The sequence below is a fragment of the Tyto alba genome, unplaced genomic scaffold (genome assembly GCF_018691265.1).
Source record: "Tyto alba isolate M040663 unplaced genomic scaffold, T.alba_DEE_v4.0 Super-Scaffold_48, whole genome shotgun sequence".
Taxonomy (NCBI): Eukaryota; Metazoa; Chordata; class Aves; order Strigiformes; family Tytonidae; genus Tyto; species Tyto alba.
This window is the reverse complement of record NW_024881324.1, coordinates 27,711,230-27,729,191: the sequence shown is the minus strand read 5'-3', so window position 1 is coordinate 27,729,191 and position 17,962 is coordinate 27,711,230. Positions and strand designations below refer to the sequence as shown.

The window sequence follows — 17,962 nt, the reverse complement described above, 5'->3', positions numbered from 1 at the left end:
GTGTCTGGAAACTTGTGCTGGAATAAGGATTGAAAGATAGCACCAACTTACTGCTCCGGCAGAGGGTAACAGGTGGATGGGCTTTGCAGTTACAGTGAGGAGGAGCATTGTTATGCAAGAAGGAATCCCATTATGGCTCAGAGACTCCTCATTCCTGTGAGAAAAAAAAATGAAGAAACATTTGATTCCATAGCAAGGAAAGAATATCCTTTAAAAGGTTTATAGCAAAATAAGAAACAATTGAAGTGCAAATAAAGATGCTCTCAGTTTCTGCCAGGAGAGAGGTTTAAAGATGCTTTTGGTCTTACCCAACATGGCGGCTCTTATTATGGTTCGTTAATTACTGTAATCTACGTGAGGAATTTATATTCCAGAACCACTCCCAGTGAACCAAGCTAGCTGACTTTCCCCTATTTTCATTTTCTACATAATTGCCACAGACAGGAAGAAAATAATGCTCCCTTCAACCTGTGTCTTTCTGCAACAAGTTATACATTAACAGCAATGTGTTTATTACTAGGAAGCGTCCTCTGCTCTAATCTGTACCTCAGGAGAAATCCTAGCTCAGGTTTTGTGGGAAATCATAGGCAAAGGTGGGTTTACTATAGTCATAGATAAATAATTGATGACGTTTCAAAAAAACACTACCCATACAATGAATGGTCTTGGGAAGTTATGAGTATTTCTAGGAAATCAAGGGAACGAAAGGCTAATACACACTTGGGGCCAAATCATGAGGTTTGAAAACATTTCTACCCATTTCTGTGGTGTGGATTGATAGCAAGTTTTATGTCTGCTTTAATATAAAATGCACAATGTTTCATGGAAATCATGAAATTCCGTAAACGTGGCTTTAACTATAAGCACTGAACTGAGCACTCTTAGGGAGGGATTTACTCATACACTATGGCCCCTGAATAGCACCAGGGAGAAAGCCTCAAAGGGAATATAAAAAGGTAAAGAAGTTGATTTTTCTTTTCTTCCATAGAGAGTCCAAACTTATCATTGCAGAACTTGGTATTCCCTTGTGGGTTAGCACTGTTTTACACTAGTGCAAAAAACAAGCAAGCAGAAATAATGGCTTGGAAGATCATGGATGGGTGACTAAGATTTGAGCATGCATGTTAAGGATAAGCATTCTGATTTCAGGAAAAGTGTTAAATGAGCACAGAAAGATGTAGTTCAGGTTTTGCTGACACTGAAGACTTGGAAACGGCAATAAAATCCTTACTATCAAAGCTTGAAAAAGACACTAAGTCAAGAAGAAATTGTGACTACTAATCAAGGCAGTTCAATAATATCAGTATGAGTAATGGAGACTAGAAAAGTGGCATGTCCTCCAGCCCCCCCCCCTTGAATTCAATATCATAAAGGCTAATTCATTAAATTATTTAAAATATCCGGAATTATCACTGGGGATGAAAATATAGGGTGAGCTTCTTCTCCGTGTTCTGTATGATCAGTAAAGCATTATGTTAAATTACCTCCCTGGAGTAATAAATATGTTGATGGGCAGCCATTAGGATAAAAACTCGGCGAGCTGCCTGGGTAGGTGTAAATCTGAAGTGAGCTCCGTGCCAGTAGAATGCGACTGCAGTTGTAACTGGCTTAGATTCCTGCACTCATGCTTCTGTGCTTGAGCCACCACACCGATGTTTCTTCTTAAATGTGATTTATTTTCAGCAGCTCTGCTGCGAAATTTTTCTAAGGAAGCTGTTTTAGAAGGAGTTAATGGCAAAGAAAAATTATTCCCTGTAAAGTTCTGTACAGGGACCGTTTACTCCCATTATTGGAATAAGCCGGGGCATTCTCCTGATATCAAACCAAAAGTGTTTACAATTGCTAAAAATCTGAGCTCTATTTCAATTATTATACCTTGGGTACATCACTATTAAAAGCAATTTTTCCACTGCACAGGGCATTCCATAAGTCCATGACAAGAGAAAGCACTTTTTGGCACACAGATATAAAAGCAATTTCTTCTGCAGCTGTACTGGCTTCAAAGCTTTACTTAAAAGCTGGAACCTTAAATTTCGCATTTATTTGAAATTTGATATTTATTTCACTTTCAGTCAATGGCTACTGCTGCAGCTAACAAAAGGGAGAATTAATGCAAAACCATGGGTTTAGTGATTAGCAAATATGGTTGCTGAATCCTGGAACATATACCGTGTTACTGTTAATTACCTTCCATGACATTTTTAAATCCGAAGCTATTCTTGGATGAGGTTTGTAGATAATTCCTTCGGAGAAAAAAAAGTACAGCTTCTTTCTGTATTGTCAGCCTCTAGGAGTGGACTGTGAGACTGATGAAAGTTACATTGATTGAATTTCTTTTCTGAAACGATGTTACGGAACTACCATCTCTACTCAAATGTTCACTTCAGTTGAGGAATTGCTGTAGTACATTCAGTTTAAGAACAATTAAAATGAGACAGACTCAGTATCAGTAGAACAGTTTTTGCACAGCCCTTCATGTCAGTTTTACAATATCAATTTTTAGCAGACTTCACTATTGGTATAAAATCATTCCTTCAAACTGATGAATCCTCAGGTATGTAGAGGTGTAATCAATTTCTCAGAAACAGAAAAGGCAAGGGGGAAGTAAGCTGTCGTGGTTTAACCCCAGCCAGCAGCTCAGCCCCGCGCAGCCGCTCGCTCACTCCCCCCGCTGGGATGGGGGGGAGAATCGGAAAAGTGAGAAAGCTCGTGGGTTGAGATAAGGCCATTTTCACAGATAAAGCCAAATCCGCGCGCAGAAGCAAAGCCAAGCAAAGCAGGGGATTCATCCCGCGGGGGCCAGGGGCAGGCCGGGGCTCAGCCCCCCCCAGGACAGCCGGGCTCCGTCCCGCGTCACGGTGAGCGGGGAAGGGAAACGCCGTCACTCCGAACGTCCCCCCCTTCCTCCTCCTTCTTGCCCCAGCTGTAGGTGCTGAGCAGGACGCCGTACGGGGTGGGACATCCCTGGGGGCAGTCGGGGGCAGCTGTCCCGGCTGGGTCCCCTCCCAACTCCTGGTGCCCCCCCAGCCCGCTCGCGCGTGGGGTGGGGTGGGGTGGGGTGGGGTGAGGAGCAGAACAGGCCTTGAGGCGACTGTGTGAGCGCGGCACAACCAAAGCATCCCTCTGTTATCAGCGCTGTCGCCAGCACAAATCCACAACCCGGCCCCGCGCCGCCCCCCGGGAAGACAATTCACTCTTTTCCCAGCCAAAAGCAGCACATACGCTAACAAGTGTCCAACCTGGATCCAAAGTGCCAGCTGGAAACAAAGGAGTTATCAGTTCCCAGCACTCCTCTTACCAAGCTTTCATTTGCACCATGGATCAGTCTCAGAGCATGCCATCTGGTGTGGTTTTCATTTTTTTTTTTTTTTTTAATGAATGAGGGAAACTAAAGGGGTACACTCTAACTGGTAGTGGGTGTTCAGCCTGTGGGCCTAGCCTGGAGCTAGTCCAAAATCCATGAGCTCAGCACCAGCTGTTTTGCTCTGCAGATCTGCTCCTGTTGCCCCGTCCTTCCTGCCAGCACAGAGACTGACAAAATGCCACCTGTACTTGGCGCTTACTGCTTGAAAAAGCATTTTGTTCCCTTCTGGGTATCCTGGTGCTGAGCATGCCCCTTCATTTCCCCCCCCAATTCTGAGAAACAATCACAACTTTGCACAAGTACCTGTTGCAATCAGGTTGCTTTTTGCTTGAGCAACTAGTCAGCTTGACTATTCAGGAGGTTACAGGCGCAAGAGGCAGTTCCCCAAAAGCCTCTAATTTTCTGTGAAAGTTTAGTGAACAAATCTGTCAAGCCTTCAGCCACATTTTTCTGTGTTTTTGTTTCCACTTCTGCCTACCCTTGCCACTGCTGGGGTTGAAATCTCTGCCAAACCTCCCAGGTTAGCACATTTCCCTCTTTGTACCATCCCAGTTAGAAAATGTTGTCGCATGGCAACACAATGCAAAGCATTCATTTAGCTACACAGAACGCTCTAGCTAAAGGCCATTTCAGCCACACACGGATTCATTTTTGTGGAGAAGAGAGAAAGAAAGGGAAAACACTCACAGATCCCAGAACCCTTCTTTATTCGGAAGAATGGCTTTTAAATGAAGTCAAGCAGTATCTCGTTTTATCATTCATTTATTTAGCAAAGAAAGGAATGAATTCAAATACCCCACACAATGAACACATATCTATTCCCTGATATCAAGATGCAGATTTGCTTGTGAACAACTTCAGATGGATCTGTTTTCTTACTACTGAATTCATCTTGTACCGTGCATGGATTTGTGCAGAAGCAATATATTTTGGGCTCGATCCTGTAAACACATTAAAATAAGTAATTTGTTACATCCATACCACTGAACTTGGTGATGAGTACAATCATTCTCAGGAGCCTAGCTTTTCCAATCTAAATTTAGGCGTCCGAATGACAGTGAAAATTAGAAGCGTATCTCTCTAGGCTCACTGTAGAGCTGGTGGAGGGACACAAGCCCTCGCAAGGACGTAACTGCCCACCGAGGGATGTTCTTCCAGACAGGACACAGAGGGTGCTGGTGGCAGCTACAACCAGAAATTGGTCAGATGCCTCAAGCAGAGCAAGACAAGCTTGGACCGAACTGTTTACAGCACTGATCTCATACAGCAAAGCCATTACGCATACAATTAACATTAGGAATGTGCTTATGTTGCGCTGATTTTAATAAAGCTGGTCCCACATTTAAAGGAGTGAATATATTCATTCTGTAATAGTGAAAAAAATATATTGAAGCATTTATTCCGGTTAACATTTTTGTTGCATCTGGGACCTCTTACTTTCTTTTCTGGTTTGAGCAGCCATATGGTCTGATGCTCTGAGAACTTTCTTCTCTTAACGTAAGTGCTTTGGTAGCTCTTGATTTGTACATTGATGGGGTATTTTCCCAGAGGTTACTGTGGAGCTCTGGTAGAGCTAACTAAATGCAGAGTGTCCTACACCCATCTGAGACTTTAATCAGCACTGCTTAATAGCCTGGAAATCAAAGCCATTTAAGTCCCATTCTTTCTTTTACTCTCTTATGAAAATCCTAATTCTAGTCAAAAATCTCTTGATTAGTTTTAGCCAAACCATGCTGCTCCAACAGCAGGTGAGCAAACGGCTGGAAAAGCTTCCATGTAAAGTAACTTTAAATGACCATAAAGGTCATAAAACGCAAATCAAAGTACAAGATACATCTGCAAGCACAGGAGTCCATTTTCTAAGCAACTGAGGAATGTACGCTATGCATCAGACACAAAAATAAGCCCAAAATTTGTACTCAAGCACAATTCTACTTTGAGTTATCCAATGAAAGTATATACTGCACAGGATCCATCTGGCGATCCTGCTTCCTCCTCACTCCATGTAGCAGGGCTACCCAGAATCAGCTCTACTCAGAGAATTTTTATCTATCTGTTGAAAAGTTTGCTTTCAAAATAGAGAAACATTTTTAAATTTATGCAGTCAGTGCAAAAGTGGTTTAGTAATATTAACGATTGGCATCAGAGTTAATACAATTCTCTATCCAGAAAAGATCACTTTATTCAAGCAAAAGGGGTATTATAAGCATGGCATTTAATGGGCAAGGGAATTGTTTCTCCCTTTCCAAGAACAGAACAGTGCCGTAAGAAATAAATTTTACCCTTGTGAAAATTTGAGAGCTCTGTCAGCTTAAACAAGATTTGCAGGCAAATGCCCACTTTTTTACATTTTTGGCAAAAGAGAAAGTAGACCTTTCATGGAGAAATCTGCTTTTCACCAACAGGTGTGTAGCCTATTTTAGAAAGAATGCTAAATAAATTGAAAATTAATAGACTGCACCTTGCCTTGCTCCATGTATTAGGAAAGGCTGTATGAAGCTACCTGGGCAGCTGTGTAGAACTCAAGGTGAAAATACTGATATAGGTGGTGCATCTGGGGACCTCTAAAATTACTGAAGACACAAATATCTAATGGATTTATAACCTGTTGTCTCAGCTTGACAAGGAGATCTTGCCATCAATTTCTTCTCATTGAAGTGCTGTGAAACGTCCATGTTCACCTGACTGATTTAGATGAAGGTTTGAATATACCTCTGCCTGCAGTTAAGAATGATGTAATTTAAGAAGCTAAAAACCAAAAATAACCCCCCAAATGTTTAAAAGGAACACCTTGCTGCCAAGTTGGCCTGGTGTTTAAATGACATCATTGAGTTGCTCAAAGATCTGGAACACCTGAAATATTCCTTTGGGAGATGCAAGTGTGAGCAGACTGAGCATCTGCTAAATGCACTTTCACCTAAAATCACGCAGACTTAACCTAGGGTATTACTACCGCAGATATAACACGTATCTAACATATGTATTTATCCATGAAAAGAATGGAAAATAGATCACTGAAGATATGCGTGCCTCAAACTACTGAAGAGGTTTTTTTTTTAAAAAAAGCTGATTTCAGATAATTTTAATTGAAAAAGGTTAAAATAAAAATACATAGTTCAAATATTTTAAAGATATTGGTCTCATAACTAATAGTCTAAATATAAAATCCTTAAGTCAGACTAATGTATTCTTATTACAGAGGAACAGTGTTGCGCATAGGTGTGTATGTGCATGTGCTGCTTTTTCTTGGCAGTGGGAGCAATAGACATTTTATTTTATTTATCTTATTTAAAAGTAAAATTTTATCTTTTAGCATGAACACAGTGATTCAGATATGGGACTAGTTACGATCTGGAAAGCTTTCCCCTCCTCTATCTGTTTCACTGAATTTTCTTGCAGAGAAAATCTCCTCTTACCCAGGGCAATCAGCTAATTTCTTCCTGGAAAACCAAATCTAGTGTACGTTAAAAAAAAAATATCACAAATTACAGGGAACCAGTCTTATTATACTTTCTGGAGATGAACTGGTGCGAGGGTGGGGGTGTTTTCTTTTGACTGTGTTGGTAACAGGGAAAACTATTCAGCTGGAAAAAACAGGCAGCTGATGTTAAATATTTCCATAGATGGTAAACGTGCATTCATTTTACTGCACAGCTTTTCAAAGACCACTTGCTTTCCATTTTTTCACTTTACCGCAGAGGAGAGGTAGTAAGCCCAGTGCGACGCCCAGATCTGCCCCCGTTCAGAACTGCCCACTGCTCTCACTGGATACACTGGTCACCCTTGCCGTGTCAGTGGCCCGACCACCACAGCGGTGCTCAAAGCAGTCTGACACGATCACTGTTTCTTGGTACTTTTTGCCTTTTTTTTGTACATAGTTGTGAATCATTACACTCTGTACATGTTTTTCTCTATTTCCCTATCATAGCGTAACCTAATGATCAAGGTCTCTAAACACAGCGTGGCAGAATTCCCACTCTGCTTCTCCTTACTTACCTTCCCGCTATTCTGGCGCGATGCTTTCTGTGTCTAGCATGCTCAAAAAACTGAAAGCTCAATTCTTCAAACCTTAGTATCCACTTGTAATTTCTTTTCACAAGCTTCTGAGAACAGCAAATGCTGCCTTACTACTAAGTACTCTGGAAAATCTGGCTCAGATCCCTGCCCTTTTATTTCTAGTTATACATCTGGAATTTCAGATACAAAAATAACAATGTCATGAATGTGGGTGAAGACAGACAGAACAAAGAAAAACGGTATAAAAATTCTTTGTGTTTCCTCAACTGCCACTACAAAAAGAATTAAAACTGATAACTTAAAACTCAAACAGCATTCTAAATATTTACACCAATGAAGTTCAACAAGAGAATCACTTAAAACGCGGGAAGATTGTTCCTCTAGGGGCTGACCAGCGTGGGTCGGACACAGCAGCGAGACCAGGCAACGCTGTGCAAATCCGTCCGCGTTTTCGCGAGCCAGCTTCGCTTGTCAGACGCGCGCACGTAAAGCAAAAGCCGGGAAGAGAAGAGCAGACCCGTGGCGATGCCTACGTGCCCCCCCAGGAGCCCGAGGTGGCAGACGGCCCGCCGGGCAGGCGTAGCTTCCCGTGGGCAGCCTGGCGGCGGGTGCTGCGGCGGGGAGGCGAGGGGGCTGCCGCGGCTCGTGCAAACCCGCACGCTGCAGCAAGGCTGGCTTAAAAACGGCACACAGAGAAACCTTCCCGTGTGCCTCCCACACCCGCCTTCCTCCCTCAGCCTCCCCGTGGGACGTGCCCTTCCACACCCTCCCAAAGATGAAACCAAGCTGGGCAAAGGCTTTATGCGATGGGGCTCGGCTCGCAACTGGACGCCACTGACCCGGTAGCTGTCTGGGTTGATTACAAGGTTGTATCCCTCGGTACGGGCTTCGTCTCTGCACTCTGAGCAGCTGAGCTGCAGCCGGAGTGATTTACAGCCCGGGAAGATCAGCCCCACAGAGCCCAGAGCCGCCGCAGAGCATCGCTAAACCACCGCGCTGCTTCTTGTCATTGCTCCCAGCACCCTGCAAGGTCTTGGTGGTGGTGAGAGCCCCGGGAGGGTGCCCAGAGGGCTCCGCAGCTAACAGCAGAGCTCCCTCCTCAAATCTCACAGAAATAAAAGGCAATGCCTAAATAGAAATCAGATTTGCGCTCCTGGAGCAGCTTTAAGTGATAACATAATTATTATTATTATTATTATTATTATTATTTTAAAGCTCAGGAATTACTTAGACACTTGTTAGAGAAATCTGACTGAAGTTTATGGAACAGTGATGCGATGCAATCCTCGTGAGTGGTCCAGCAGCACTGAGGGGCTGTAGCTGCACCCGACGGGGAAGGCCAACCTCGCACTCTGTAAAGAAAACAGCATTCACAAACAGGTGGTGTGGGCTTTCGGCAGCAATGGGACAGCAATGGCTTGGATCGTGCTTGAAATGTCTCTGAACTTCACCTCTGAAGTCTCAATCACATGAGCAGTCAAGTAGCACAGGCCTTGGGGACTGGGGAGTTACAAGAGGCCAGGAAATACACAAGCCCATTAGTACTCATCATAATGGTTGAAATCTGTGAAATAGGTATTAGAATAAGTCTTTGCAGTGAGATGTGGATTGAAGTATTTGTTTCTCTCTTCCAGAATCAGGTTGTTTTTGTTAAATGCCTGGGGGGGGAAAAACAAAAAAAAATAAGAAAGAGGTAAGAAAATGGGAATGACAGAAGAAAGGTGTCCTTCCACCAAGGCTCTTTCACCAAGGCAATTTTTGTGGCAAATATCTGTGTATAGTCAGTCAGTTTAAAATGCACTGAGAAATACCTGCATATTTACAAAAGCTTGCATTTTCATCTATATGCTCACATAATAGCATCCCTACAAAAAGCAATGCTACTCAATAAAGTAGACCCAGGTACTTTTCCCCCAATATTATAAAACTAATTCTATGATTAGAATTACTTTTTAACCATACATATTCAGTTCTTCCCATCAGACTGATTCACTCATTATCTTTTTTTTTTCCTGAATAAGAGTTATTTAATCATTATTGCATTAATTCCTTGATTTTCAAATGCAATAGGAGTAGGAGAAACGTCTGAAGGTCTTAAGAGTATAAATCCTGTTTTTTAAAAAGTGATATAGGTATTCAGAGTATGAATTTTCAAAGGTTTTTTTTTCTTTCTGTATCTATCCAGAGAGATGATTAGTGGGATTCAGAAAAGCTTTAAATTAGGTACGTATTCCACCACTGATTACAAATTCTCCACTTTTCTTGCAACTTTTAATGGAATTCTTTAAAATGTCTTTAACTAGAAAGAAAAATGCAGAAATTAAAAACTGGATTATCCAGTTAGGATTTAAGAAAAATCCTCATTTACAAAAAGCTTTGCAGCTGCATAAATAAACTGTGTAATCTGACGATACTGAACTAGGTGTTTTCAGAATGCTCATCCTTCCTTAATTCAGTGGATCTGAAGAGCAGAGCTATTCTAAAAGGTCATAAGAAGAAAATAGCTGTTTGGGAACAATGATCATATGATATAGATACATGCCAGACTCTCGGCTAATGTAAATCTGTACTGATCATTTACAGAATATTTTGGGTATGAACACTAGCTAAGAGTCTGACCCAGAATATATTCACCAGATACCTCTCCTGTACGGCGACATAGTGGAGGAAGATGAACATTGCCCTTGACACCATATCATTGGAGCCAAAGGATTATCTTGGATATGTGTCATAGTGACTGTTAATGGCCCTATTTACTTCTTGAACAAGCCACGAGGGAACACAATTAGGGAAAAAACCTCACAAAACAAAACCTGAGTGGTCTGTTTTTCTCCAGGAAAGGCTGTTGCTGTCTAGATTATAAAACCACACAAAACCTAACTTCCTGTGTAATAGGGGTTGGCAAAGGAAAGGATTTGTAATTACAATATCTCAAGTGGAATCTATTTTTGTCATTAACAACCAGTGCAATCTGAGTCCAGAAGCCACTGCAGAAAACTAGCAGGTAGAATTCTTTTGATACAGCAGAACTGTTGTCTCGAAGCACGTCTGTTGTGCAGTATAGAGCTCCCAACCCACCGCTCACCTTGATGGCTTCTACAGAATCGTATTTGTCCAGTTTGTTGATATGGTTAGTAATGCTGGTATTGAGAGGAGCTGGTGACACCGGGTGGATGACAGTCGCATCATGGGACTGTTGTTGATATCGTTGGCAATAAGTGTAAACAAGCAGGGTAAGAAGGCAACCAAGGATTGAGCTACTTAATCCCACTGCAATCATGTGAAACATGTTGAACTCTGCGGAGTGGAGACCAGAAGACAATCTTATTTTTAAGGGAATAGCAATAAAAGCTTAAGCTTGGGGGAAAATGTAGACAAGTGCTTGATTCAAATAAGGATAAAGGAAACGTCACGTGTTTCCCAGAAACATCTCAATTGCAATGGCTTATCCCTACGACAGCAAAATGTGTTGCACTTCCCTGAAGGGATCATTATAAGAATCTTAGATACCAATACATCTCTGCAAGTATTAAGACAGATTTTTGAAAGATGCTTAAATAAGTTCAGAATCCAAATAACAGCTGAATGAATTGCATTTAGTATGTTTGAATAGTTCAGCAAAGTTTTTTTTCAGGCTGCATAACAAAGCCTTGTTATATATAAATTATGTAGACAATGTACATACGTAGCCTTTTTTCAGCATCACCTCCTCTGCTCTTCTTCTAGTTCTTTCTCTTACACATAATGAATTGTGGCAGGACTAACAAAATACTGATATCTTTGAATCACACTCCTGATTTCCCTAAAACGTTTTCTGTATCCCCTTTATTCAGTGCACATCCCAGAAGCAGTGGTGTGCATTTTTTCCATCCGTTGCTTTGATTCTTGCTAGGCCTCACTGTTTCTGTATCCTTGATATATGGCAAATTGGTTGCCTTCTCCAGCCTTCAAATTATTTTTTTTTTTTTTTTTTTTTTTTATTTATAAGGGGGGGTGAGGAAGAAATGGTAGCATTTTAGGGGGAAATGGGAAGGGGAGAGAGACACTCCTTAAAGCTCAGTGTGCTTTTAACCATAGCTCCCAGAGAGTGCAAAGTCGACAGCTCGGAACCCAGCACTCTCCTATCTGCTCTGCCCCCAAAGACGCTTTGGGATCAGGTGATGGGAACCCCCCCCACCTACCCGAGGCTTAAAACTGAGAGGAAGCTCATTGCTGCATGAAACTGCAGAAGTGAATCTAAAGCACAATCATCCCCTGAGGTTACTGAACAGAGATATCAGATCATACGTGGCACCAGTAGGATTAGCTCAAAATAAACAAATTACACTGTTTTTCATGTTATTTCAAACTAGAGCTGTGTTTTTTTGATTAGGAAAGAAGTATCAGTGAGAAGCTCCTGCCGGAAATTTCATCTTAACATCACTGAAAATTTGTTTGTGGTTGCCTAAATGCACAAATGAAAGATTTTAAACTAAAAGACTGGCACTAGTCTGAAAAACATCTGTTAGGCATTTTCCACTGTATTAGAGAAAAATGGGCCAGCACGTGGGTCCCGTTTTTTGCAGATGCCTAAGGTAGGACCTTTATATGCCTGTTGGGTATTTAGAATCACACAAACTAATACTTAGATGACCAGGTTGACTGCCCCCATATATAAATTACCACTGAAATATCCTTCTACACTTGTATAAGAGTGTCCCACTGTTGTAGAACTTGGCAAAATGTTTTCAGAGTACCACTGCTAATTAGAAAAAATTAAATCACAGTATCCTGGCTCCCACAACAAGTTACCATGCACACTGGTAGCCTTGCATAACCCCTGTGTTTTCACTGTCCCTTAGTAGGTTAAAAATGCAACTCATCTGTGCATGGAAGAATACTAGAACTGGGCAGAGCTATTACCATGACGACACAGTCTAAGCGTGATCACTCAGCACAAAAAAAAAAATGGTCATTTTCCCTTCTTATTATTATTGCTATTGTTCTGGGGGTTTCTAACAGTTTTCTCTTTCAAGATTTGTTTTGCTAGCATCAGGACTCTCTGGAATTAATCTTTTTTTTTTTTTTTTAATTTTTAGCTTTGTCTTTGGCAGCGATGCTGAATATGAGTCCCAGATACTGTCTGAGCTATTAAATGGGGTAGAAGGCTGGCATTCTGCTATTTACTTGGAGTCCCCAAGAGGTTTATGAAATTATTATCCTGAAAAAGGTGAAGCAACTTTACAAATTTTGACCTACTGATAACGAGTTTATAATATGAATTTCTTTTTGAGACGAGAGTGACTGCCATGCTGAAAAAGAAGAAAATACAAACATCCAGTAATACATGTTCTTGTCTCAAAGGTCAACAATGGCAGATGGATATTTAATGAGAAATCCTGTAGTAACTACGTCTCTTTTTCTGTACAAGTGTAAATAATGAGAATGCGGCATTTAGAAGATAGAATAAAACTAAGAGAGTGCAAAAGGTGAAACCAAAGCAAAAAAAACATGGAATCAATATTTCAGCATTAAATACACATCTAGAGCTGAAAAGCTTACCGCCACATCGTTTTTCTTCTATGCTGCTGGATCGTGCCACTGATATTTCTAGAAAAATGAATAAACAAACCGTTTATGCCAAGGAGAAAAAAATATTACAGAGAACTATTAGTTTGATTAACACAGGAAGGATTTAAAAATTCATTCTACTACATTCAATGCAAATCCAAAGTAAAAAATATTTTGACTATGTGATAGAATTAACAGAAAGGTTCCATGACAGCTTCAGGTTCCTTAGTTTCCCAAGCAAGAGCAGCAATGTATTTTTAATTCTTGCCTCAAAACATCTCTGGCATTAAAAAGATGAAGTGCACATGAAAAGCTTCTTTGTGGAGTTTAAACATGTTGCAAAAGCACTGATTTTTCTGAATAGTAAAATTAATGAGAGTTTAATTATCTTGTGTTCAGAAGGGCTTATTACTTCTACCAGCACCAACGTGGAAAGAGGGAATTTACAAATCTTCAGAAAAGATGACTGCCAATTTCATGGGTCTCAGTTGTAAACTAATGAAATGTAATTCTAGCCCGTATCCTTACTATTTGGACTTTGGAAACATTTTCAATAAATATTGAATAAAATCTGTTGGCAATCAAGTTTTCTCACTCTACTTCAGGACCATGGCTCCTGTGAAGGGAAGTCCTGCCTTACAAATCTCTTGAACCTCTCCGAAAAGGTCAGCAATCGTGTGGAGGTGGGTGGGGTAACTGACACAATCTATGTGGATTTCAAAAAAGCTTTTAAGTTTTTCTTTGTCAAAGACTTTCCAAGCAATGGATGAGATGAGGGAAAAGACAGAATACAGGCTAGCATTATTTTCCCAGTTCCTACAATGGAGGAAGGTTACCACCTCTGCAGGGACCTAGGCTTTTCAGCAGAGCTAGGAAAGCAGGAGAAGAAGGTGGGTTTGAAATTTACTGATGATGCAAATTTAAGGTAACATGGACAAGGGCATGCTGTGAAGAGCTGCAAGAGGGCCTTACAAAACTAGGCAATAAAACAACCAGTGAAACAGAATGTAGATTGAAGTGGTACATGCAGAGGAAAGCAATCCTAGCTTCACATGTAAAACGGGCTGTGAGATGACCATTACTGGTCATGAGTGAGACTGGCAGGTTATGACAAATTGTTCCATGAAAATATCAGCTCAGTGTTCAGAATCAATCAAAAAGGCAAACCGAAATGCTAGGTACTACCAAGAAAGCAATAGGGAATAGGACAGGCTATCAGCATTATGGCACTTTACAAATCTGTGTGCTGTCCATACCATCAACACTGCGTGCAGCTCTGGATTTCCCATCCAAGGACGCCTCTGGAAGAACTAAGGATCAGACCAGAGAAGGGCTGCAATAATAGCCACAGGTACGCAATAGCTTCTGCATGAGGAATTAACAGAGTAGGGTCTCCACTTCACTGCTGAAAGATGAGCCATATGCAGCTGCTGCTAAAGGGATCACAGGTTTTTTTACCTTTCCTCACATGCTAAATCAATACTAACTGTTTTCAAAACGAGAAACTACCAGACCTGACAGAACAGCACTCTCACAGCGTTAAAGGCTTGAGAGCACACTTGATCCGGTTGAGACCGCTGATTCACAATCCAAACAAAAAGAAGAACAAAGGGTACCAGGAAACCATGAAGCTCTGCAAGGTGGAAACACAGCAGCAGCAATGATGAGAAGGAGTAACTTTTGCACTCTGTCAGAATCGCTCTATAGGCTAAGTTCTGCAGAGGAACAGAGCTAAGGTAAGAAGGAGGAGACAGCATGAGGACGGCCACGCCAGCAGGCTGGCTGAGGAAAGGAAGGAGGCGAATTAGGAGAGAGAGGTTGGGTGGGAGGGAGGGGGAGAACCCGGAGTTGGAGGACCTGGAGGAGTGAAAGCAAGATGAGCGATCCTAAGAAAGCAAGCTAGTTTGCCTAAGGTGAGCGTAATGGGCATGACCTTATCTGCTGTGCTACGGGTAACCTGAGGAGTAGCAAACCAACCAGAAGGGTGAGAGGAGAGGTGGCTCATGTCAGGTTCCGAGAATGCCTACTTTCCAAAACAAGATGTAGAGCTTATAATGGATTAGGCAGTGGAGTCACAGAATGTGAATATTAACCGAGCTGCTTCAAAAGCCTGAGGAAAAGGGAAAAATACAATGTGGGAGGTTTTGCTTTCACACCGACATCTTTCACATTGGTTTCGGAGGAAAAAACAGTATTTGGGAGTTAAAGTATTATGCACCATCCATAAAAAAGTGTTTAAATTTGTTGATTTCTTTGTTATGCTGTACTATATTGTACCACACAGTCACAGAAAAAAAAGGTTGCTGCACGGAGTAAACATAACAACATTTAAAATGATACATTAATATGTAAATTTCTCTGTCTGTGAATATACCACTAGCTCTTTTTAATGTACACAGGCAGAAAGACGACCGTTAACAGTAATGCAGTGTGTCTACATACTCTTGTGTGGATTTAAATTACTGCTGTGATTTAAAAAAAAAAAAAAAAAAAAGAGTACAGTCGTGAGTTTCAACAAATGCTATAGAATAATACGCAACATGACTATCCATCGGGTACTTAGTGGTCATGGGGGAGATAAGGACCTGAGGCACGGTTAATTGTATTTACCCTTCTAAGCAGTTATTAATTTAATGGACTCAGGGAAATAATTGCCAGATTAGCTACCACAGCACCCACTTCTGTACACGCAAATCCCAAACCTGGGGGAATGTTTCTCTAATAACCCCGAAGTCTCAAAACCCCTTAATCAAAGTAAAAAGCAAACCAGTTCTCCTGGCTGTCCGTTGCCCCGCTACCCAGTAGGAAGGGAGGGACCTGCAGAACGCTGAGGCAGTGCCTGCCCAAAGTCCCAGGCAGTGACAGCAGGGAGAGCCCCACAGCACTTGGTGCCGTGAGGCGCATTTCCACAGGGACACGCGGTCGAGCAGCATCGGCTTCACGCGGCAGACCAGCACGCTTTGCCCGACAAAAGGCAAGTTCTGCTCCAGCTCTCAGCTCTGCACCGTGCAGCCCGCGACGGGGCTACGCCTCGCTCCTGAAACGGTGAGGGATTTCACTCACCCTTTCAAGGAGCAGGCTGATCTCACCTGGGATGAAGTTGGAGTCCAGCGCGCAGGCCCGGCTCTCCGTGGCGTTGCCCGTGCACTGGCTGCCCACGGGAAACAAAAGGATGCACTGACGAACGCGGAGCTGGGAGCCGGACGAGTCGCAGGAGGACCACTCAGACCACTCGGACCAGCTGTCTGCAACGGGCAGAAAAGGGCGCACACGCAGGCACTGCAGTTAAATGCTTCAAGCACACCGAGTGAGAGAGAAACAAAGAGCCTGTACTTCTGAAAGATGGCAGGCGGCCTCGGCCCCAGCTGCCACAAACTAGCAGAGGACATCTTTAAAACGAAAGAGGACAACCGATGTATTTTGCGGATACGGGTTACTTTCTTTTAAGCAGATACTTGCATACTTTCAGTTGGATTTGCCATTAACCCTCCATATCCTCAAGAAATCCTTAGGGTCAGGATTCCAGAAATTTTAATTTTCTGTTAGCTTTGTTCGTCCAAAAAAAAAAAAAAAAAAGTACTATTTCAAATGTCAAGAAATCTTTGCTCTTTTCACAACTTAAGAAATGTTATAAGTAATTTCCATTTTTGCATATGAATTTCTGTGTTGGTTGGTTGTTCTTAGATTCCAGGTGTCACTACTACTCCCTTCCTACACTAAACATGTCACTCAAGCAGCGAATGTCACCAATGGCACAGATCTGCACAAGGAAGAACCACTGGCCATCTGATCCTCACCACAAGAAAATGGCTCTGCAGGGATGAAGGAGTCTGACCAAACTTGACATGTGTAGCACTGCAGCTATTTTTGTCCCATACAAATGTGAAATAACAGCAGTAAAAAAAAGTTTTGAAAGCTACATTGTAAACACGAGGCAAGGGCCATTCTCACAGCTAGCTGATGGTGTGCTGTTTCAAAAAGGCATGGCAAATTTTCAGTGAGACTGAAATATTAATAAAACATCACAGAATGTGAGAAATTTTATTGCTTTGTAAATGTTTTCACTTTCTTGAGCAAAAGTGAAACCAACCCCCTCCTCCTCTACTCCCCACCTACTCCAAAATTTAAGTAACAAGCAGACCAAAATAAGATGAAGAGGTTACTTATAATTGTTTGTGAACTGTCATTTCTAGAAAAATGGCAGAAGAAAATAAATGCACAACAAGAGAAATAGCTACAATACTAGCACAATGAATGCACCGGTTCTGACCTTTAAAGATGCCTTAAGGATCCAAAAGCAGCTATGTAACTTCTACATACAAATGTACACTATTTGTCTTGAAAAATCAAATCATTAACTGATTTCTATGTTTGGGATTTTTTTAAAAACACAATGCAGAGTGATGCATCTGCTTTAATTTTGACAAAGTAGGTGATTTTATTCTGCTGCAAGACATGTGGTGCCTAGAAAGGGAAATTAACTTAAATTGTAGTTCAGCACAGGTAATAGGATCCATACATTCAAACTCATGGAACGTTTGTTTACACGTGCACAGCCTCATCACATGAGCAGAAAACTTTTGTTATGAAGTCTAGGAGCTCTAAGTGAAGCCAGTAATACAATATGACATCAGAGCTGCTTATTTCCTTTTGCTGTTGCCTGTAGTCCATTAATCAACAATAAATGAAAACAAATTTTCCCACTGGCTTTTCACTAATTATTTTATCTGGTTTTATGCAGTTTTACACCCTGCTTCTCACTTAAAAAAAAAATAGTTTCTTTTAATATGAGTCAAAAGGCAGAGTCAAAATTACCGAAAAGGTCACGATCCAGAACATCATACATCATACACCTAGCAGGAATGCTGAGACATTTCATTTACTAAGTATCCCACAGCCATTTGAAATGATGAAGTGTCTGCTCCTTAATGCTCCTTAACATCCGAAGCTGAAGATGTTATTTACAAAGAGCATTAAGATTTGCTCTGTGCTTTATATGAAAACAGGGCAAACATTACCTAGGTGAAGGAC

At 41.6% G+C, this 17,962-nt stretch overlaps 1 protein-coding gene across 7 annotated transcripts in view; it reads right to left on the bottom strand.

Annotated features, from left to right (window-relative positions):
• Positions 1–4,110: 4,110 nt before the first annotated feature.
• SEMA5A (semaphorin 5A) overlaps positions 4,111–17,962 on the bottom strand; it is a 498,071-nt gene continuing 484,219 nt past the window's right edge. For all 7 annotated transcript variants that reach the window (XM_042806859.1, XM_042806857.1, XM_042806861.1 and 4 more), the window contains 4 exons: positions 16,021–16,176; positions 12,923–12,970; positions 10,467–10,678; positions 4,111–9,039 (listed from right to left, as the gene is read on the bottom strand). In XM_042806859.1, the coding sequence (XP_042662793.1) occupies positions 8,920–9,039; positions 10,467–10,678; positions 12,923–12,970; positions 16,021–16,176 (536 nt within the window). In that variant the 3' untranslated portion in view covers positions 4,111–8,919. The remainder of the gene's footprint in view (positions 9,040–10,466; positions 10,679–12,922; positions 12,971–16,020; positions 16,177–17,962) is intronic.